Consider the following 22,509-nt stretch of genomic DNA (forward strand, 5'->3'; position numbering starts at 1 on the left):
CCAACTTCAAAGTGATCATTCTTTCCTTAACACAGAAACATGCTCTCTAATCTCTTCATTCAGATAGGACAAATGCAAACATCACCAACCCCCAGCTTCTCCCTGGAGTTCAGTTATACTGGCTTTGAAAGCAAAGCAGTTCAGCTCCATCATTCAGAGGTAAATGCTATGCAAACTTTAAAAATCCCATTCACCTGACTACCTAACACAAGCTTGCTGAATGAAGGCCATTCAGCACCGCTAACGGACTTCAAAAGACTTTTGTCACCTCCTGCTTCTGAAGCTAAAAGATTCTGGAGCTGCCATAATGCTAATATCCTTAGCTCTGAACTCAAAGATTCAGCGTTTACAAAGATCCATCATTCTTTCCTCCAAAACTTGCCACCTTCTTTACTTTAGGATTAAAGGTTCAGCTTGTAAATGCCAACCTCCAAACCCCGCAGAGCAGTTTAACAAGTGCCCATAGCAGCTGCAGCATGTGTAGCGCTATGCTCAATACAAAAGGAGGTAGGAGGCTGTGTATAACACACAGACCTGGAAGGCCATAAGAAGGCTGAGTATGCACACGAAGAGAGATTCTTTAAGAAAGCGTTAGACCTCAACACAATCAAAGGTGGTTCAGGATGTACAAAGGGAAAAATGCTAAGTAAAATAAATCGAGGTGAGGTAGTCTTTAGCACAGATCACTGGGAACCAACAAATTGCTTTCAACTGTTCCATCTCTTGTTTTGCAAATTTTTTTAAAACTATAAAAATAAAAATAAATATAAAAGCTGGGCACAGATTTCACACATCCTAAGAAACCCAAGTATGCAGTGAGCAGATTCACTGCCGTTCATCGTACACTGCCATTCATTGTACACTGCCAACACAGAGTAAAGCTTAAATCAAGGCAAAGATGGCTGGGGAATTCATTAGCACCTTGCTCAGGACAGAAATTGTCCCTTCCACAGGTGATTATCAACTTCGTAGTTCAGGTGTCCTACAACAGAATACAATTTTGCAGAAAGCCCATTAGCTGCAGTAACCACTGCACTGCTGAAAGGGATCAGGAGCTACGCTTCTTTACACTGTGTCTAGCGCTGCAAAATTTTTAAGAGTTACAATAATCGCGTTGGTCTGAGGCATTTGCGTCTACAGAAACAGTCTACTCCCTTCATTGGAAATTCATTTGTTTCTCCTATACAGATGGGATCTATAGGTCTCACTGTATCGTAAATACACTCTTTGCTTTGCCAGTTTACTCTTAAAGGCTATCCTAATTAATGATCATCCTTAGAAATCTGATGCATCTTTGCCCGCGTTTCATATTAAGTAAAGTGCTACTTTTTTAGGTTGCTTTTTTCTGCTGCAACAGAAGTAATATTTTGATGTGAACAGGTTATCTTTCCTGCTGAGGTAACAGCTCATACCCAACAATTATATCTCACAAGCATTCAAGTATGTCTAAATCATACCAGGCTCTTCACCAACAACAAAGTATGGTGACAGATGATACTTCAAGGGAATTCTCTCGAATTAAAAGCATTTAACGGGATTGTAACCACAGGGTGGGTAAATTAAGAACAGCTTTAGATTATATTTTCCAGGAGAAGCCCATTAATAACTTCCCTACAATTAAACAGCCAGAAGAAAGATGAGCAGAAGACTCGCCTTTTCTGCTAAACCTTTTAACTAAGGCACAAGCAAAAAAAAGTGTAATTTTGAGTTGAAATACCACATAAGCATCATTAGCATTTAACTTGCATGAAAATTTGTATATTAAAAAAGAAACAAAGAACAATGAAAAGCTGCCAGACACATTTTACAATGGCACACATCTGGTGGGCTTAGCTACCAACCTATCCACTGCAGGAAAGTTTCCATTTAGCAAAGGCACTCGGGATACGTCCTCAGCATTTGATGCTCTTTTCTGAGCATCGACAGCCTGAACTAATTTTCTATACGGTTGCCGTAAACCTTCTTGATAATTTTAACTAGAAATGGAAAAGGCTGAGAGTTAGGACTACAGGACGTGAACCATAGGCATAACCTAGCAGGAACACATCCTACTAGAAACAGCAGCATAGGTTGGAGAAAAAGGGGTATAAGAGTGTTAATTTTGTATTTTGACTACACTTGGCAAGCATGCTAGAAAGATAATGGGGAGAAGTAATACTGGCCAAGTAACTGCTACTCCTCCTTTCCTTTTAAAAATAAATAAATGGAGAAGAGGTAGTTGCAAGACTCTGTAGACGGACAAATGGATGGTACGGCATAATGGAAGCCTCAACCATTGAAAACCCAAGAACTCAAGTTAACAGTTAACCACTCTTTACAGCCGGCAGCAATATACTAGGAAGTCACATTACTGTTATCTTTCTGCAAGATGTAAGGCAGCATGAAACATGTGAACTTACCCTGTCCACACTTTTCAAACATAAGGGTAAATCCTAGGTAGGCTGAAACACATTCATTTGTGTTTTGCCAGCACCCCTGCTTCCACCAGCTGCACTGTTGGTTTGGGAGCTTTCTCTAAAATAGAAAACTAATAGGCAGGTATGGTTTACTGGAATACACACAAATAAAAAGCATTCTATTTCCACTAATTTTTAGATCATATCTTTTATCTGAAGACCAAAATTTAATATAAATTATTGAAGTATTTTTAACATTTTAGGACTGAGGATGCTTTGACAAGACAGATTGTTTAGACTTTGATGTCCATTTTCTCCTTTATATTGTCTGACGTGATAAGGCACCTCAGAACTGAAGATGAGAGAAAAAGGCTTATCATCTTTTCTACAGACTCTACCCTAAAAGATCAATTCATGGAAAAGGCAAGGAAAGCAGAGAGAATCTAGAGAAAGGAGAAGATCTACCACACAGTGATGCTTTCCCTTTCATTATTTTTGTTCTTTGGAGATTCCTTCTGTTCCCTTTGAATGGAGGTGAGAAGGAACATGACATAGATAAAGTTCGAAAGACAGTTACTAACCAAAGCAGCAAGAAAGCTTCCTCCTCCCCACAGGGAATCTTGCAGTTATTCAGTTCAAGTAACTGCAATTAAAGATAAATAAAAAACCCCAGATCTTTTAACAAGTTAATCACCCCTTCATGTAAGGAAAAGCTATTTCTTAGTCTTGAGAGATGGAAGGAAATAACCCTGAGATACCTCCTCACTACTACGAGCTACTAGAGCTTTCTCTACAAGTAGTGAGGGCTCCTTCTCCCATGGCTTCCAGTCAGCAGAACCACCGCTGACATGAGCTCTCCGCTCACCGTGCCAGAGCAACAACTGGGACCCAAGATGCATCAAGGAGGCTGCAGGCAATTCCACACACAAGGAAGGAAGAAACAGCTTTCCATAACACTCTTCATCCTTGGAAAATGGGAGGATATTTACTCGAGTCCCTTCTGTTTCAAAAAGATTGTTCCTTGATCTTTCTCTATTTATTATTGCATTTGTATCTTGTATTTAGTCAAGAACTTTATACATCATCAGTGACATCGTACTTAGAAATCTATACATTAAAAACAAGACCAAGCAAATTCATCCCATGCCTACCTCTCTACCAGTATCAAGTGAAATGTCAGTCAGAATAAAACCAGGACTCTTGGACTTACATTTGCCTCTGAAAGAAAAACAAACAAAAAACCCAAAACAAACAAAACCCCACGGAATGATATAAACCATTCACCTTTCAAGAAATTCCCGAAACTCAACTCTGTGGTGTGATAGGAAAGCCATTATAATTTCTCAAGTGGCTACAATCAAGATTAAGACAGTACTCCCTGCTTATTTTACACAGAAACAGAAGGGCTACTGAAGAAAGAGATATAAAAAGTTGGGGAAAAAATAGATTGAATTGTCAATACACCATTAGTTTACAAACTTTCCTTGTACCCCAGCTGTACCTTTGTATTCTTCCTGGATATGATTATTCTAATTTATACCTTGTTGACTAATGTAAATACGAGAATCAAGGAATGCACGTGCTGGGACATGACTGAAACTCTGTGTGGTGCTCCATGCAATTCTGGAAATTGGATCCTGTATATAAAGTATTATCAGTTCTCAAGGAAACGGCTTCATTTCCCAGTTATTTTGGGGAGGTTAAACAGAAGGAGAAGGAAATGTTTCCTTTCAAAAGAACACATATTGTTCATACTAGCTGTCGATTTCTGTGAAACAATGGCTTTGTCTTCTTAACTCCCCCATTCATTTCACAGAAAGATACTAAGTTGGACTGAAAGAAGAGAAAGTCGAGTTAAAGCTCTTGGTGAGGGTGAATGAGTGTTTGAAATTCTTTGCCTCCCCTTTTCTTACACACACCCACCTAATGATTAAAACCGAGTGCAAGCAACTGCTATTGGACTACACGGAACGAGGTGATTAAACAGAGCAACAAGTTCAAGTAATTACCAGCCAGATGCGAACACCAAGCAAGGGAGTATTACATTCCCTACACCACTGTGATTGCAAAGAAATAAAGGAATGCAAGTGGCTTTTTCAGACACCCTACAATCACGAAGCCATGCTCCCTTGTTCAGTAATTTCAAAGGCAGCATAACCTTCAATAAATGGTTTGCATGCACACACACAAAACCCATTCTGTGCTGGTGCAGTGCTCAAGAGAGCAACGTCATTACATGCTGTATCAAATCTATACTGAACTTCTCATGGTACAGTACATGTACATTCTGCAGACTGAATCTATTTGTGTAAACTGGAAGAAAATAGAGAAAGAGATAGCACGCAGCCTGAGGGGAACCCTCATTATCCCTGCTTTACTGATGCTGTTGGTAGCGCCAGCAAGAGACTTTCTCCTGTTCACAAGGTGATAACTTTGAGGACACCTTGATTAATGTGCTGTAGTCAGGCAGATGAATTCAAATCTACCCAGCAACTTCTGCGATCTGGATGAGTCTGATAAGTAGCCGGAAGACATGAAAATTCCTATCTGAACTTATTAATGCATACTAGAAAAAACACTTTTTTAACAGTAAAATCTAAACCGCACCAATGCCACAGCTGAGCTTATCTCCAAGGGAGGGAACGGACTCCCAGTACCCACCACAGAAACAGCAGTTATATTACCCATGATGGCAAGGATATTATGTTACTTTTAATGAGTACATTTGGCATCAATATCCTGGGGTGTAGAACTATCTGTGCATCAGGCATGAAAATAAGTTTAAAAAAAAAATAAACAAACCAACACACAAAAACTTTAAAGAATATTTTTCATACCCACCACCTTTCGTAGTAATTACTTTATATGAAGTGAAAGACTTTTGAGTTTGTGAACATCCTAAACAATTACGTTGAAGACAATTATATTTTCATTCCAGAAACAAACTCTAGAGTACATGTATAACACCATACAATATACTTTCATACCTACACTGCACTTATTTCATTCAAGGAAACCCATGGCGGGCCTGATGCAACATTTCTAGGGCCAGCTCCAGTGTCCACGTATGAGGAAAAGACTCGCATCACTAGAGCAGTTTCCACTCCTGGGGAGTTAATAAAGAGACGGTGCAATTACAGTGACAAGCATCATACCAGAACAGACCTAGAGAAAAAAATAGTAAGCACCCCTGAAAAAGAACCCACCTCTCCCTCTGGTGTCACTGAAGGCATCAGCTTCTCAAGTCTAAAAACCTCAAGAAAAGAGTGACTGATAAAAGACAAGCTGTTGCCAATATCGCAAGGATGACAGAAAGCCACTCAGTGCAGAGACAGACTGTTTTTCATCCGTGTTGACTAACCCAACACTTTGAAAATCAACAAAGACAAAACTGAAGAGAACTAGAACATACCCCTTGGAGGTCCGTGAAGGGGCTCTGTTGAGTACTCCTACCCCTGTAGTAGCAGAACAGGCCCAAAGAAAATGCCACAAACCTTAAAAGAATTTGCACCAGGTAGCAACAAACTAATTTTGAAGGGCTTCCTTGAGAGAGAAAATCTCTAAAAAATTGGCTCATGAAAAATACATTATAGAAGCTGTAATATTCCCTCTTTATCAGCTCTCCACAGATTCCCACTATGCACTGAGTAATTAATTTAGGCATCCAGAATATCTGAAAGGGATCAGGAAAAAAAACCAATTGCAAACAAACCTCCGTACACATAGACAGTTTAAAATGTTATTCACAACCTTACATAATGATAGGACAGGTGTCCTGGAAGGACACTATCATTAATACAGACCTTAAATGGTAAGATTCCAGCCAATTTCCACAGTATTTTAAACAATCTTTACACAAGCAAAACCTACATTTAGTTCAGAACATGAGTAACTGCCACGCAGCTTTTACTTAAAAAGAAAATTACAGACAAGAAGCATTCCATTCACATGTGATCAGTACAGCAAGACGTAGAATCTCTGTTTTTTTGAAAACTGCCCTGTACAAAATTGTATTAAATTACTATATGTGCAACAGCGAGAGATAAGGCATAGAGAAGAGCTATTTCCACTGGAGCACCAAAGGATGGTAAGGTGTACAGATGGAAATGATAGGTTTCTCTGGCTTGACTATTATGATTCTAGAGTGCAAAGAGAAGAATAAATGTATTGTCATTTATACAAGCCTTGCAACAGAGTCAGAAGCCAGAAAAGTATTAGCATATACAGCAAATAGCTGTCTACAGAAAAGCATTTCCACAGTACTACAAAGGTATCTCTTGCCACCAAATATACTGTAATAATTTGAAACTAATAAAGCTATGATCTTTTGCATAAGATTTCTAGTAATTACTTTACAATAATACACTTCTCTTAGCAAAGCTGTGCACGTAAGACAAGCAAGGGGAGGACTTGGGTGGGGGCGGCAGAAGGTGGTGCGTGTTTAATTTCATTGATCTTTTCATTTGCTGAAATAGATATCTATTGTTCCAATTTAGGGTGTAGAAATATTACATGTATTTCACAGCAAAACCTCTCTTCCTGTATCTACCAAACACTGTCATTCAATATTGAGAAATGTAAATTACTCTTTCCTTTCTCAATACTACAATAATACCTCTTATGCACAGGGAAACAAACAGATGTTTACATTAAAAAGATACACAGATACGCTTTTAAACCTTAACCTTTGTTGAACAAATCCCCTATGATTTCACGTTCAACTGATCAAGAGAAAGCACGTGAGAAGCAGAGTATTAGCTTGGACTTAGTGGGTTTAGGGGCAGGACTGTCAATTGAGCAAAACTTCAATTACAGACTAATTTAATGTATACCCAAGTACATTATTGCAATTCAATAAACATCTCTTCAGAATTAAACAATTCCAATTTGCTTTCATTTCAGCCTGTGTGCATGCATTACAAATTTGCTATTATCCACACTAAAATTAGTCAGACTGTTCGGAAGCACTCATCCGTGCAATCCCAGTGTGTCACAGTGCTGCCTCAAACTAACCTCAAATGAACCACTTAACCTTGCCTGCTTCCTAAACAGGAGCAAGGAGCAGAGGTGCGTACCTTCCCAGAACAACACTACTCTCCTAAAATTTTTTCTAGTAGGTGTCGTATCCAGCAATGAATCTGTCAACATCTCTCCTGGTGGAAATCCAACCATTCATGTTTATAACTTATTCTTCTATTTTTTCCCCTTCTTACATCAATGAATGTGAAAGTGTCAGGCACCCAACTCAACTTTGCATGTTCTGATATTTGGTTGCTCTGGAAGATTGCCTTCCCTCTATTTAGCTACAATACAATACTAGATAATGCTACTTCTGGCAACTCAATTCCATTTTAATCATGAATTAATTCCTCCAGATGTGAACAAGATGCAAGATCACTGAGTGGGAATTAAAAGCACTTGGCATCTGACAGGAGCATTCTCTTTGTGATCTGGGTAGTTTGAATATCTGCACCACTCAGCACTCTGTATTTAAGGCATTGTAAAGGCACGAGTATGTGGATCATCAAATGACAAAGTGAATTGGCAGAAAGTACTACAGTGGACAAAAGCGATCTCGCTTCTACACCAGCTCTTCATTTTCACAGAAAAGTGAAACATTTAGATCAATAAAATTATCCTCAGTGAGCAGACCCATACTACTCCCATTTGATGTCACCCCCACCCAAACACAGAATGTCTCAGGAGCAACATAGCCACCTTCTGATCTCTCGACCTAAGAGGCAGTGAGCATCCCTGTGCTGCAGCTCAGGGTAAATTACAAAAAGAAAAGAAAAGCAGCACAGTAAACAGCTCGCATGTCTCATGGAGGCCAGATTAAGACACATCTTGCATGTGTCAGGCACAGCATCAGCTACTGAATCGCAGTAAATAACAGGGATAAAACCCTAGCGTCCTTCAAGAACTACTGACGTTTCCACTGTGTACTTCAGGACATCAGCAGAATCAATCCCGTCATTTACTCCCAGCAGCCTTGAGTAGGCTCCTCTGACACGCAATGCTCCATCACAAGATTACTGATGCCTGATAAAATACTGTAAAGGAAGGCAGAGGAAGCTGACTGACAGCCAAACTGTTCAGCTGACTGCGTTAAAAGTATCCATAGCTACCATGCATTACTACAAAAGCTTATGAAGAGGGCTGTGTCCAAAGTTCTGATTCAAATGTTTAAGAAAATGATTGAAATTCATGTCACTTTCACCCTTTTTTCCTACTTAAATTTAATATGAATGAAAGAAGGCAGGCCAGGAGGATGTCAATTTTTATACATAGATGCCATCTGGGAGGAAATACTCATCTTGCATAAAACTGCTGTTTTAGTGCAACCTACCTTTCACTATTAATTCTGCGTAATTCGAAACTCCAGATCCACCATCTGAACGAATGACACATCGGTACTTGCTGATGCTGCGTTGAGAGGTGTCGGCTACACTGACAGTAGCAGAAAAACGTCTATGGTTGACCACTCGAGTGACCATTAATGCTGTGTCCCTTCCATTCCACTGCTGTAAAGGCAGACGAGAATAATCTAAGTTATGAAGACACCCAGATTATGCATCCATATATAATTCATTCTTTGTCATGCTTCTCAACGTTGTTCAGACCTTCACGTTCACACCACTAGGTTATATTTTATACAAGCACGATTTTTCATGAGAAGACTACCCTTGAAAAATTTACACGGTTGTATGAACCAGGGGTAAATATTCTTATACATATATTTAAATTTTCATGACTATTTAATTTTTGAAACATCTTTGGGCATTTGATGTGTTATGTTTATTGAAAAGGCCAGACAGTGACAGTTCAAGACTACGCAATTGTACATAGTACGTATTTAGAGGCCTGGCTAAGATATGAAAATACTACAAATGAATGCATTTTGTACACCTGGGAAAATGCTATAAATGAACAGATTTTATAAATCTGGCATTTTCTCATGCAAAACTTTGATTCAGGACCAATTTAAATAAATTGGTTGGATGAACAAACATCCTTGTACGTCCAACATTCCTCAATAAACCTCTCTACCAATATCAGAGTACACTTTCCCAACTGGAAAAGGGACAGATGAAGAATTAGCTAGAAATAGAAGTTCTCCACAGCATAAACACCTGAAACTTGCTCGGTTGGTCTAGTTTATTAGGAGATTCAATGGAAAACACACTGCTGTTTTGCCGATTTCCAGTAATCAGTTTTTGGGAGTGTTTCCAAGGCTATTTTCATTAAATGTTTCAATTTTAGAAAATGGAAAACAGGTTTCTACTAGCAACAATAACGATTGCCTCCCAAACCTCTGCTTCTCACAGGAAAAGGTTCGTACTGCTTCAGGTCAGAAGTGTTTTTACACACATCTAGTCATAACTGTGGAAGGATTTCAATGCAAGAACTCAAAAAAGATAAAAAATAAGCCAAAAATATCTCTCAGTGGATGCTAAAAGTACACCATAGGTTAATAATTTTCAGATAAAAATGTAATTTTGGAGAACATCTGTGATGAGAGTACAGTTAAAGCGACTGTTAAGTCATTTTTACATGATGCCGACTACATTTCTCACCAACTCAAGCGTTTATCCCAGTACTAATTTTCATTCTTATGATTAGGTAAACCAATTCCTGCCCTAGTATTTAAACTAGACTTGAAATTGTTATTTTTAAATTTTATTAAAGTGTCTGAAGTTAGTAAAAAAGTCTGAGGAAAATCTATTAGTTATTTGACTACAAATGGCATAGCAACCATGACGAGGGCCATTCTTGTCTTCCTCAGATGTTGCAAATATGGGGTGGTCAGGCCCCCAGTCACATCAGCCTAAGCTAAGAATAAAACTCGTTGACTGGCTTCGGCGTTCTGCAAGTTTCTATTGGCCATATGTACATGCACAGTACATACAGCAAGAGAATCCTCTTGACTTCTTTGGGAAATTAGGTGTTTAATGGCACAGAAGTTTAGCAGAAGCAAAGAGCTCAACTATTTTAAAAGCTTCTAGAAGAGCTCCATGTATAGAAGAGCTCCACATAACCGAGCACTTCAAAGGGCAGAAGAAATAATTTTGTCCTTCACTGGGAAACAAGCACTCCACGTTGTCAGTTTGATGTACGTTCCTTTTCTAACTCTAGAACTGAAAATGAGGTCTTAAGGTTGTTACTGTACCCACCTGAATAGCATGATCCAGTCTTTAAGTCCAACCAGTAAGGTGAAAACACAGACATTAAGAGAGGGAATGTTTTGGTCTTTTAGTGAGTGACTAAAAGGAACAATCTGCTATTAAAGCAGCCAAGGGAAACAGAGGAAAAAATACAGTGGGTACAATCTGGTTTTGCCTGTTTTCACCATCCACATAGTGAGCTCACACCTTACAGTCGGTTCCTTCTTAACATATAATCACCGACTCTGGGTTGAGGAGATTCTTCGAGGGTGAGAGGAAAGAAACCTGCATAATTAAGTGGAAGCAAAGAACTACTCCACTTGTTCTGTCTCTTCTGCAGTATGACCGAGTACTTACAGGTGCACAGGCATTTGTTTGAAACCAAAATTTTGCTGTCACTGGCCATTTTTTCCATCTTCTGTGTCACAATTCTGTACTTTGTCACCTTAAACTCTCACCTAGAAACAACTTAAGGCAGTTTTCAAAGGATCTTGATAAAAAGATTTTGGCCCACCAACCAGTCTTTCTCTATCTACTTATTTTAGTAGAAAAAGTAAAAAAAAAAAAAAAACAAACAAAAAAAACCCCAACCAAAACGAAATAAGAAAACCACCACCAAAAAAAAGCGTCACTTTACCTGGAGCCAGAGTTTGTCATGCTGTGACCACTTTCCCCCGGCAATGCACTGGAACGTCGCATTCTGTCCCACGTTAACCTCCACGTTCTGAAGTCGTAGGAAATGAGGTGCTTTTCCTAACAAAGATGCAAAGGATTGCAAGGGTAGAGCAAGGCAGTAATCGACTGTTACACCAACACATATAAACACTCAGCAAAGCATTAGGGCCTATCCCTTACAAAGTGATTTAGCCAAATTAAGCTGTTCTTCAGTATGTAACTGTTCACTGCAGAGGGAGGTGGATGATCGATCGGACAGAGGATGGCCTAAGGGATCATACTGAGCTCCGGCACCTCTAGAAACACAGACTTACATCAGATCACACCACAAGTTCATGGTCATCGGCACAATTCCTTACTGTTTGCTACAAAGAGTACTTGAGTAATTTCTTTCCTTTACAAAATCGTGTTTCTAAAAGGGTCCAAAAATCAAATGCTTCTGAGCTTATCAAACATGACTGATCCAAACAAAATTTTCATAAGGGTCTTTCTACCTTTTTATTTTATTGACTATCAAATGTATCTTAGGGCTTTAAAATAATAATCTGTCATTAATATCAAATCACTGATTTAAATGAAATATTCATATAAATGACAGTATTGAATCTCTGCGTTAGTTTAAGATCACGGATATCAGTTTTGCTGATACTAAATTCAGTATTAATTAAATATTACATCACTGATATTAAAATGCAGAAATCACATTTGTTCACAAATTATATAGATCAGAGGATTATCTTTTTGACTAAATACCAGACTCATTTACCTCTATAAGTTAACTTACAAGAAAACAAAAAGTGAATCTGACGTTTTTAAGTGAACTTAGTTCTCCCTGGTTTCAAAAAAAGGTTTTTGTACCGTTTGAAAACTTTCAGTTGGACACACTGAACAGCTTTGTGAGACTTTAAAGGTCAGAGTCTTTCAACTTCATCTTTAGATTTTCTAGTATGATTAAACACCAATTAAATACATAATTTCAGTGTACATACCAACCCGTCTTTTTCTATTGGAATTACATAGCTTCAAAAGGATACGGTCATCTGTGTTTGACGTACACGTAGTTGCCTCCTACAGACACAGAACAAATGCCTATACACTATGCCAAGTGTTTTTATTTAGTTTCTGTATCCCATTCACCACATGCTCAGTTTCCTGACAACTCCTGAAATCTAATGATTCTATTACCATCATGCTTTCTGCAGATCAGTAATTTCCATCCAAGTTTACTGGAAAACTACCTCTGGTGACAGAACGTACTACATGATATTTGCAGGCTAATATTAGTAATTTCTTCCTGCAGTCTAAGGTGGGCAGAGACAGGCCAGCTCCAAAGCTGCGTAGCCTGGTGAGTGCAGCCACCCCAATCCCAAACTCCTGGTGCTCAGGGTCTGCCCAGCTTACAGGACGTAGGGCTGCCCTACCATTGCAAGTGCTCAGGCCCACACTGTCAATCAGCTTCCAGCATCATGAAAATTGATACTCCGGTGCATTCCTTCACAGGGGGAAAAAGAAAATAGTAAAAAAAAAAAAAAAAAAAAAAAAATCAGCATTTTTCTGATACACAGGTTTGTCTGCTATACTGTCCTCTATGAAGGTAAAGCAGAAATGAAAAAGATAATACCAATAATTTCAGTAACCTCCAGGGTCATCAGGAGCTTCATGGTCCATGTGTTTTGAGTTATAACAACTGTAAAACAAATATGAGGGACAAAGCCTGTACAAGTCAACAGAATATACTCTGGTGACATTTACCCTGGTGGCTGTCATTGCTGAACAACAAAAGCAACACTGGGAATCAGACAGGAGAAGCATTTTACAAAGCCTGCAGAGAACTTGCATCTTGTAATAAGTTCTGTACACTTCAGGATGCAAACTGATTCAAAATGGAATAGTTAACTTTTCAATCATTTCGGTTTTGAGTCGCCAAGAATGCACTTAATTTTGAAAAGGTACCTGCATAAACATGGAGAAATGGATTTAAATCAGTTTAAATAGGGGTGTAACACAGCATCCCGTCTCTCTTTTTTTTAAATCACATAATTTTCTTGTCTAGGCTTCGCCCCATGCTTTGTTCAGTGGCGTCTTTCCTAGTAAAGGCATCAGCCATCACCCAACGTGCTGTGGAACACGCACAGACCATTTGCGGGATTGTTTGGATGCTGCCAGTTATCAGCAACATCTGGTTAATACAGATTGTAAGTATTTCTTTAATGAAGTAAATGCACCCAAAGGCCTGAGCAACAAGCACATGGTAAATACAAATATAATTTAGTTAAACAGCAAATAACCATACTGCAGTTACCAGAAATGTCCTGTTAAACTTGAGCAGAACCATGTCTGTCACATTGAATGGCAGCTATTCTTTGAAATTCTGTATTGCAAGAAAACCAGTTGATTACAGTCCATTAATACAATCCATGGCATTTTTCTTTTAAGAGCAGCTGCCACTGACTTACTGAAACTATGACCCAGCGAGAGGGGCTGTTAAAAAAAACCCCAAACAACAAACTCTTTACTTGCACAATACAGACGCACTAAAGACCTCAAGCCAAACCGCACAGAGAAACCAGACAAGTTCAGCCTCAAAGAACGAGGCTCAACGCTTCTTTGAATAGAAAAAAAACCCAACAAACCAACAACCAAACCCTAAGCTTAACCCAAACCCTATGGCTGTGACAGAAGAAATACGGCACTAATATTTTTGAACACTATAATGAACCTTCATTAGTTTCCACTCCCAACGTGTATCGTCTGAATGAGATTTATTTTTCATACCTTTATGGAGGTGCTGAGAGTGTTTAACATTTGTTGTGAGAGGCCAACCTTTGGGATATGTCCTTTACCAAGGAAATAATGTTTGTTTCTTCTTTTCTTAAGATAATCACACAGGATATTATCAGAAGCTTTTTAAATTGTTTTCTACAGCAATATGATTCAGAAATACTAAAACAATCAGTTTTATATTCTCATAGCAAGAGAGGGAGAGGCTTCCACAGATGTCCTGTCCCTAGCTACAGACTGAGAGCAGTTCTGCCTTTTGCACAGCTTGCAAAGTTCTGTAATTATGCAAGGCTGATTGTCTTTAGGTGTCTCAGAGGGAGACAAGACAACATTTTAGTGCTACCAAATTGGGTAAATCACTCCTTTAGACTGCAAAACCCAGTATAAAACACACTGATACAGTTAGAAAAACAAAGAGCACTCACTGCATGGATGGGCGAGAACTCGGACTTCATCCACAGCTATGTACCCTGGATGTCCTTTCAAAGAGACAGATTCAAATATCACCTGAAATATAAAATAAGAAAAAGTTTTCTTAAAAAGAACAGCTATACTAGTCATTTAGCCAGTCCCCACATTCTGCTCTTATTCCAATGCCTGAGTCATTCAAGGCATTTCATCACTAATAATGAAGGGATATCAATGCAATTCAGTATGTACATGCATATCAAAGACTGAAAATTCGTTTGATACGGAAAACAAAAAGTCAGATCAACATTCATTAGGATTAGACAAAACTATGTGCTGCTTTCACTTGGGAAAGCAAAAAAACACACCTATATTAACTGTAAGCACCAGTCCAAGAACCTTAAGTGGATAATCACTTGACATCTTGTTCTTAGTATGCCTCGAAAAGTTGGAGAATGCTGTATATGAGATAAAATTATTTTATTGAATCAATAACCCTGCAAGGATTCTTTTGGAGAAAACCTTGATTTGGCATGTAGGCCCACTACAGTATTAGAAAGCAAATTACGAACAACAGATGATCCTGGATTCTAGTTAGTGGAATGAAATAAGATTCTCCCAGATAGAATAAATTTGCTTCTGCCTTTCCCTGATTTAACTAACGTGTCTGAGGATGAATATTTTTAAAAATCACAGCGACTATTTCTCTACATCAATGGTACACTAATTAGTACTTTCTATTTTATTTACATATCTGGACAATGAAAATATTCCACTAATTTGTGTCTGGATAGACACTGAGTTACAGTTGAATAAAAATGCCATTCTTCCCTATGACTTTGTGATTTCACCTGGAAAACTGCCCTGACCTAGTGTATCCTGTTACTAAAAATATACAGGCTACCCAAAAATTGGCGGTGCAGGAAAAAAAAAAAAATAAACTGATAAAGAGATCATTAAAACTACGCTAACTACAGTGAAAGCAGCTAATTAAAAATTCAGGAAAAATAACATCAAACATGGTGAAGTTTGCCCAACAACTCAAGGATAGTAGGACATGAGGAACAGGAAATGTAGTAACGTTAAACTGCAAGAGAAAAGAGAAAAAAGCAGGCTGATTATTTAACATCTTGGAAATTCTACCTCTTGAGTTAGCGATTCGGTACCCGAAGAAATGAAGTGCTATGTTTACTATTAAAAAAAAAATAAAAATGAATGGGTAGAGATGTAATGGATGTTGTCCTCTGCATTCGAAAGGGATGTCCCAAGTTTCATTCCCTCTAACTAAGACAATGTTGACACTGCACCTAGTTGCTCATTTTTGCATGAGTATACTGTAATGCTTTCAAGGACAGAGTTAATTAACACGTTCAGCCGGCACAGTTATTACTATTAGAGCAGTATTCCAAGTGCAGCTACTTGTTTCATAGGAGAAAGTATTTCAGTAATGTCTGACCTCTAAAATCCATTACTATAACACAAAGTTAATTACTTAAAGCCAGTTTTCCACACTTATTTCCAGTCTAAATAAAAGCTGCTATTCCCAGTCTGTCACTGTTTAGCCTCTTCTTCATCTCCTCCATCACAAGACTTAATACAGTAGAAGATTTAACTATCCGAATGCTGATCACTTCATAAGGACAGAATTGCTGTTAATAATTTTGCTTTCTTTTGGCCTTCCAAAACCTAGTTTGTACTTATGTTTCCGTGATTTCCTAAGGGCTGCTTCCCCTATTCAAAATACATCCAAACGCGAAATCCTCTGAAACACGTCCACAAGAAGAAAGACATGATAAAACCAGGTAGAACGCAAAAATTAACTGGCAAAGATATAAAGTAAGAAAAGCTCAAACGCTACCAATATGTAGAAACAAAGTTATACTCCAGAGGAGGGTGGACAAAAAATAGGCTGTCAAAGGAGCAATAGGAGGACGCCAGTCTTTGGAAGACAAAATAATCCAAAAAACATCAACAAGTTTTTTGTGTTATAAAGGTTCTTGACAGGCTTTTTAGGGACTGTATAAAATAAGAGTATAATTTAAGTCCTTAGTATGGAAATGACTATTTTAGAAATGAAATGTCACTCATGATAAAAATTACAGGTACTGGGAAGGTCACGTAAGCAGCTACTGTGACTCCCTTCAGACTTGAATTAAAGTGCAACATTGCAGCTACAAAATCTTATTTTAGTTTTGCCTTTGCAAGAAGATATAAGCCACAATAAACTAATTGGCAATTTCCTGCAAGCCAGTAACTTGGAAAGAAAAGTTCTCCAAGGCACTGGCATTAGCTATTACTGCGCGGCAAAAGTAAGCACTGACACATCCAGAGTCGTCTTCTGTTAAGGACTGACATGTGCAGTGTCTTTAATATAGCACAATATAACTTAAGCCAGTAACAACCAAACCAGCTCCTAAAAACCCCATGCATTTGATGTTCACTGGTGCAGAATCCACTGAAAAGAGTGAAGGATTCCTCCCGACTGCCACAATATTGTTTTGACAGAGTATTTTATTATCTATTCCTCTTTACACACAGATATTCTTATTACATCCCAGTTCAAACTTCCACATTGTTGTCTTTTTCTCTACGTTGCAGCATCTCAGCCCTATGAAAGCGAGACGCACAAAAGCACCTAGGTTTTCCAGAAAACAGGGAATTGAGACCCAACAGGAGGAAAAGGCAGGCATCCATGCTTGTGGGGCCCAGTTCTGCAAATTTCACAGTGAATCTCTCTCGTCCTTTTAACTTCAGTCAGAAATGTAGCATAATGGTTGAAACACAGGCATTTCACAATGCTTCACATCTAAGCAACTTCTCAGAAATTAACGTAGATGACAAAATGCAAAGCTTTACTCCTAAAAAACATTCTTAAAGACTCCTGAGAACTGCAAATACTAAGTCATTTCATGTTTCCTTACCAATAAACAATCCTACATTTCACTCCTGCTATATACCAACAACGTCTGTGTTAGCAACACAGCCTGGCTCATCTGTTGTGGTACAACAGTTTTCTTCAGGCACGGATCAATACCGTTCCTTGCTATACATCAAAAAACCTCTTCCTGGCAGACTCTAGTGCTGCCCTCGGTGCATTCTGGGACTAAGTTCATCCTTATGGCAAGCAGTAATTCAAGATTACATGTATTACCTTTCTCCAAGAACTATTACAGCTTTTTTCTCGCTACACTAAAAACATTTGCAGGCTGGGAATCCAAGTATGAGTAACTCCAGGGTAGATACAAATCTCCAGAATCCCCACGTTTATATCTCGACAGAGCACTTTTGGATCCAGATGACTCATATGACCCTTGCAGTGAACTGCAAGACCTAAGACACAACCTCTGGCAACTGGCTCAGTTACTGGTTTTCCACTAGTCACATCTCCAAAGCTCAAAGTACTTGTTAAAGCCTTAGACGTAGGGCAGATAGTTTCAGATTTTTTGCCTGACTGAATTTTCAACGCACACTGCGGTTGAAAATGTTGTGTTTTCTGTGCATTGAGAGAATAATCCACATTTTGCCTGACGCAGATTTCCTTATTTAGGAAAAATGCTGTTTTTTCTTGTGTTACCTGGTGCTTTTGAAATACAGAACATGCTTTCAGGCCTCTTGTGTACAAAGCGTTCTCCAGGCATGCAGTTTTGATTTAAAGCTGACAAATAACACTGTGATGGCACATCCTAGATTGTGAGTGTGAAATGAGACACTCCCTAGGCAACAGTACACCCAGGCTTTTGTCGTCTTCCACCTCTGGACTCCTTTAGCCAGAAGTGTCACTTTAGGCTGCCAAATAACAATAATTTTCACAAAGTCCTTCATTGTGTTTTCCTCTTCACTTTTGCAAGCTTAAAGTTTTCTTTTTTCTAAACCTCGATTAAATGTAGAAACTCACAGGATTGCAGACCATCAACAGAAGATGGTTTACAAAATCAGGGACTGATGATTGATCAGTCTATTAGATCGTCCGTAATAGTGGCACAGATGTCAAATTTTAAAAACCACACTTAAGCAATAAGAACACAAACATAAGCAGAAGGAAATATCACCCCATTCACCAAAAAGTAAAACGGAAAACCCTTGCATTTTCTAGGAAGGAACTAGCACTAGGCAGTTACTGCTGTCTTCCAATCTGTTCATTTTTGCGCTGCCGTGAAAAATTCCTGTTTGATTTAAAGGATTTTTTGCTCAGGAAAAGCAAACTTGACCTGCAAAAGGACTTGTAAAAGAAGGCAGGCAGGCTCAGGAAGTCTACTACTGGTATATCTAAGAGTAGGATCTCTCTTAGTGTGAGATCAGACTGTCTTTTCCAGGTTTTTCAAGCACTGATTATCTGGGTGAAAGATCATTTCTGTTATCTCTGTGGAGCACCTACTATGAAGCAAATTCTGGTTCATGACCAGGTTCACGTTAATATGAATGGAGTATAAGCACGTTAATATGAATGGCGTAGAAGCACTTTAATATGACTTCAGAACAAGTGACAAGTTGTGCACAGCCCTTAAAACACCACTTTCCACGCATTTGCATCTCTTTATCCCTTCCTCTCACCCTGCATAGTGTGCTCGATGTATTCTGCTGTATTCTCTTTTTCAGAGGCAGAACATTAAAGCACTCTACTTCAGCTCAGATTTTATAGACCTCCTACCCACTTATTAGAAGCCAAAAAAGAAAAAAAACCCCAAGCTCTTCTACCTGCTGTTTTCTATCCACACGCTATCTACTGCCTTTTCGTTATTAGTATCATACATACATCAACTTCTCCTGAAAGGTCTAGGGTGCAATTACCTCCCAGGCTTTTTCTTTTTTAGTCTTTAATATAAAACGAGACCAAAAAAAAATGCCTTCAGCACCTAACAAGAAGTGAGTCCATTGCGTGCAATCTTATCTAATTAACTAAAACAATGACTGTAAAGCTGCCACATGAAGTTTGAAGTGGACAACTAACAAGCAGCTGTAAAATTAATATAACCTAAAAACAACCTGCCTACTACATTCTTCAACTTTGTGCTTGTTTTAAAAAAAATTTATCTCCTAACAGAACAAGTAAAACTATGTTACAAACAGTGCTAAAACGAACAGGATCTGGTGAAGAGCATACTCGTGTTGGTAACATGGTACAATATTTATTAGTAGCTTATGTTCTTACACCCTTCATATGGCCACAGGAAAAGTCCAGATGCAAAATTGAGTGAACAGATGTTCCTTCTTATGGCACCAACCAGGGGCCAAATATAGTTTAGGCAAATTTATGCAGAGGTACAGTTACACATCTAGACGCTCAGTTGTATTTACATTTACAGAGTGCCGTGGGAAGTGCCAATACAAGGCTGTTTATGTGCCGATTTCATGATCAACAAGTGGGTCTCAACTTGCCAATAATTTTACTCTATCACTCTGTGACCTGACAACTGCTGAGGAAAAAGGGTGAAGCAGGAAGAAATACGTCAAGATGCCTATATAACCCTTTTGTTGTTAAATTGCTATACAAAAATTCATTCTGATAGGAAAAATTCAGGATACCCATTGCTAACAATAGCTTAGCTCGTACCTAACCAAATGTTCAAAGGAAAAAAGAGAGAAAAATATTACAAATTCATACCTGATAAAAATGTGGCCAGAATGTACTGATGGCAAGTTCTGCTTTCACCCATCCTTCTGTAACAACCCCTGAGACATTCCATATGGGATTGCCCTGTGGTCCTCCGTTCACCTTCACGTAGACATTCAGAGAGCCAGGACTCGACCGGTCTCTGCTGGACAAGTAATAGTGGAAGTCGATGCAATGTGTGTCATTTTCCTTCAGCGTAGGCAACAGCAAGTGAGCTTTCTGCCCAGATGCCCGCCCAGAGCTGTTCACCATCATGAAGGAGCCTATAGAGGAAAGCAAAAAGACAAGAAAGAGTGGGTTTGGTTGGTTTTTTTCAGTAAAACCAGTTCCATTAGAAAAGTCTGTGACATCCTTAGAAGCCAGAAAACAAAACATTCATCTGAAGAATTCAAACTAGTTATTTTATGCTATCTGTTAGGTAATCAAAGATATTAAAATTACAGGGTATATACACAAATAGATTCTGAACCAACTAGAACCAATTTAATTAGATAACTTAAAAATCAAAATAAAAATACTGTTTTGCTTTTATTATTTTATAACCTTGTGATAAAACCGTCACTCTAAACAAAACATATTCAAGCAGCAACAGGCTCTCCTACCGCGCACAGTCCCCCAAAGGCACATTTCAATACAAAAACTACAACAATGGACCAAATTCTCAGCTGATATTTGCCTACATGGCCCCTACCCACTTCATGCCAATCTACACCTGTGAACCCTGCATCTGGGCACTACAAACTTCTGAAGGTTGTAATGTGTTAAGAAAACACCAGTTTTCAGAGCCCAAATGCATTAGGCTTGTAAGCATAACAGCAACATCTGGACTAGAAATAACACAGCAAGGACAATTATTCTTCTAGAAGGGAAGGACAGGCTGAATTTAGGGAGGGAAATACATAGGCAATTTATGAGTTTGTTAACCTGGAAGCTTGCATCATATTAACCATGGCACTTGATGTTGAACTCACATTTTGATTCATCAAGCAGTTATTTTACACCACATTGTGTCTCAACTCATCTCTTCGCAGATGCATCAAGGTGACAAATGTTAGCAATAAGGAAAAACATTATGAGAGTTATTTGATTCAATTCTGTTTAAAGGATCTCCTTTATGTGTGTACAGACACTCACACTCAGAAAAAGCTGAAGAAAATACCAAGACTGCAGGGGGAAATCTGTGTGTCAGCAGCCAGGCATGATAATTTTTCATCGAATGCAGCCCTCTTGACACTCAGTTCTGCTGCTGCTGCCAAGACATGCTACAAATGTATTTCTCTGCCGGCCTCTTGCAGTTCGCAGAAGATTGAGTTTGAAAAGCCCTGCCTCGCTTCTAACCTATTGACTTTCCCTATCCCATGCCGCCGCAGTGTGACACTCAGATGAGCCAGATAAACATTTTGATCAATTCTGTGCAGTGAACAGCCACATATTCTAAAATTCATATCAACAGATACCAGCAACTTTCGTCCACAAAAATGTTTTTTCCCCTGTTTATATGATATGTATGCATTTTGTAAAGGACTGAAAAGCATGGATGCAGAAGGAAGTCAATCTTTCAAAAAAACTCACACACTCTAGAGACCTTGGAAAATTCAAGCACAATGCGAGCGCAGCTGGGGAAAAGGCTGCACTAAGAAATATGAAAATTTATAACCAAGATGCTGTCCGGCAATCCTATCTTTCATTTTGATATGCTGAAAATCAAAATGGCCTCAAATCAAGAAATTCCAGATTCACAGTAAGGACTTTGAGAAACAAAAGAGCTGAATCCAAACTTTTCATTTTCTCTCTAATAATCAAAGTCTGTAAGATGGGATCCTGACAAATATTCACTGTTGGTCTAAATCTGCTCCCAGTCGACGACAAAATCCCCTTCTTCAGCGAGTACAGTATAGATACTATTCTTAGAAATCTACCCAAATAAAATAAAGTTTTGAGAAACAGATTTGGATTCTGTTTCTATGATCTAAGATAATTTATTATCAGAAAGCACAATTGCCAAGAGGCTTGAAGAGGCAGCACAGCCTTGTAGTTAAGGCAGCAGGCTGGAAACCTGACAGCCTTGTTTCCGAGACTAATTATGACACTCACTTCTATGATCTCTGTCAGTACATAGCCTGCCTTATCTTCCCTTACAAATAAAGCAAGAATAGTTGTAAGAACCACTCTTCTACTGAGACTCTGGGAGGAAAGGCACTGTAAAACTGCTGAGTAACAGTAGTATAGCATAGAGGAGTACAGCAGCTGCTGCGGAATGCGCTGCCTGCAGCACTTTAATGCCATTTTGAGAAACAGTACAAGAAACAACGAAGACAAGTTCTACATTTGCCAGATCTCACACTTGAGGATGATGGTACAGTTAATTAAAACACTCAGTATGGAAAAGCAGAGTTCCTGTACATTCACAAGGTTTTTGACCAAGTGCCTGCTACACTGGGTAGGAACCCAGCAAAACTGGTTTTTGCACCAC

The 22,509-nt window shown here is 38.7% G+C and overlaps 1 protein-coding gene across 8 annotated transcripts in view; it reads right to left on the bottom strand.

Moving 5' to 3' along the window:
- Positions 1–22,509, bottom strand: part of PTPRT (protein tyrosine phosphatase receptor type T) — a 469,438-nt gene that overhangs the window by 272,421 nt on the left and 174,508 nt on the right. For all 8 annotated transcript variants that reach the window (XM_063349659.1, XM_063349657.1, XM_063349655.1 and 5 more), the window contains exons 3-6: positions 20,028–20,299; positions 14,443–14,524; positions 11,199–11,314; positions 8,746–8,920 (exon numbers count right to left, since the gene is read on the bottom strand). In XM_063349659.1, coding sequence (XP_063205729.1) covers positions 8,746–8,920; positions 11,199–11,314; positions 14,443–14,524; positions 20,028–20,299 — 645 coding nt within the window. The remainder of the gene's footprint in view (positions 1–8,745; positions 8,921–11,198; positions 11,315–14,442; positions 14,525–20,027; positions 20,300–22,509) is intronic.

The sequence above is a fragment of the Chroicocephalus ridibundus genome, chromosome 12 (assembly GCF_963924245.1).
Source record: "Chroicocephalus ridibundus chromosome 12, bChrRid1.1, whole genome shotgun sequence".
NCBI classification, from domain to species: Eukaryota; Metazoa; Chordata; class Aves; order Charadriiformes; family Laridae; genus Chroicocephalus; species Chroicocephalus ridibundus.